The following is a 1,536-nucleotide window of genomic DNA, read 5'->3' as shown; positions in this document are numbered from 1 at the left end:
TTTCGTCTAAAAAAGGTAAGCTAAGCATCTGAAAATTATTTTCATTCGTCCAGAAAAAAAAATAACACCATCTAATTTTAGGGTAAAATCCTGTACCGGTTTACTGCCAACAACATTAGAAGAGAGAGGAGCAGACCAGTAATAAATAAAGCATGCAAAGAAATCAATCAAAACGTCATTTATTTACTCAACCTTGTTTAGCCAACTGTAATGTTTGTTTCGGTCATCTGTAAACTCTTTAGTAAACAATATAAGCTTTCAGTTTATTCTTTGTGTTCCAAATGAGATTAAAGCAGACCAAGCCATTTGTTATATGAAATAGCAAAGGGTTCTGCAAAATAGAGTTGATTTTATTCAATTTTTTTTTTTTTAAAAAAAAAACTCTATACAACTGCCTTTGAGAGAGTTATTAAAGTAGGCCATGGCGAGCAAATTAGGAAAGCAAGAGTATCTCTTTACATAAACACTTGATCAGTCGTCTTAATAAAATAGAAAATTGCCTATCAGAATAGCCGAGAGAGTAACTATTGAAATGAGCGTTAATAGGAAGGCTAATATGGACCTCAGCAAACCTAAGGATGTTGCATCATTCAATGGCTTTACTTTTACTTGACTTTATATTACGAGGATATTTAACGTTAATTTTTTAAAAATGCTCTGTAGTCATATTTAGCTAATGGATGTAACACCGTAGAAATCTGTTAGAAAGCCACATATTTTTAATGAAGTGTGATATTCACATAAAATTAACACTAAAGAATTACCTAAAATAAATCAGGGGTACGATTAAACAACTATTTTTATTAAATTAAATAAAAAGAGCACTATGGGCGCATCGAAACTATATACTTTCGCCCGCCTGGGCTAGATCAGAAAGTACATAGAATCTAAAAACCCTTTTAAGATCAAAGGGAAAAAAGAAGAAAAGAAGCGAAGGAAAATGAGTAAGAAGGGTACGGAACAAGGATTAGGTCACAATAAGTTAAGAGGAGAGAGGGAGTGATGGAAGCCATTGGAAGAACTTTCGCCCTAAGTCAGGCGGTGGAGATGGCATATGTTTTCCGTGACATAGGTAACCAAGTTCGTAAAGGATAGGGCATACTGTTTTATTAAAAATAAAATACGTGCGAAGGAGACGACATGCAAGTGAGAGTAATAAGTACCAAGGAGAGAATACAAAGAATTATACAGTTAGTTATGTAAGAAAATTATTACATACAACTTACCCCGAAGGCATCTAGATGTGTCCTAGCGATAACTAGGACGGAGAATCATCGTCTAAGCGTATTCTAGTTCTTGGTTGCTCCTGATCGTCCACTCTTCTTCGACGTCTTGTAGGAGCAACAGCAACCCGGCGAAACCTATGAGGAACCATGCCATTACGTCGAAGCTCACGAAGGATGTGCATGTAGTTGAGACAAGCAGCAACATCCCTGTTCCAAAAGCGATATCTATCTGGAGCTGCCATGGCGGGTCTACAGTATAGATTGGTGCATCTACAAGCAATGTTTAATCAGTATAAAGTTATCCAAGTGG

At 36.1% G+C, this 1,536-nt stretch overlaps 1 protein-coding gene across 1 annotated transcript; it reads right to left on the bottom strand.

Annotated features, from left to right (window-relative positions):
* Positions 1 to 1,258: 1,258 nt before the first annotated feature.
* On the bottom strand, positions 1,259 to 1,495 carry RHIMIDRAFT_237745 (uncharacterized protein; the record flags this gene model as incomplete). The annotated part of the gene is made up of 1 exon (XM_023608809.1): positions 1,259 to 1,495. A coding segment is annotated over one exon (237 nt), but the record flags the coding sequence as incomplete, so codon positions are not given.
* Positions 1,496 to 1,536: the final 41 nt, after the last annotated feature.

Source organism: Rhizopus microsporus, assembly GCF_002708625.1.
Source record: "Rhizopus microsporus ATCC 52813 unplaced genomic scaffold scaffold_8, whole genome shotgun sequence".
Taxonomy (NCBI): Eukaryota; Fungi; Mucoromycota; class Mucoromycetes; order Mucorales; family Rhizopodaceae; genus Rhizopus; species Rhizopus microsporus.
The sequence above is the reverse complement of the archived record's forward strand: the minus strand, read 5'-3'. Positions and strand labels throughout refer to the sequence as shown.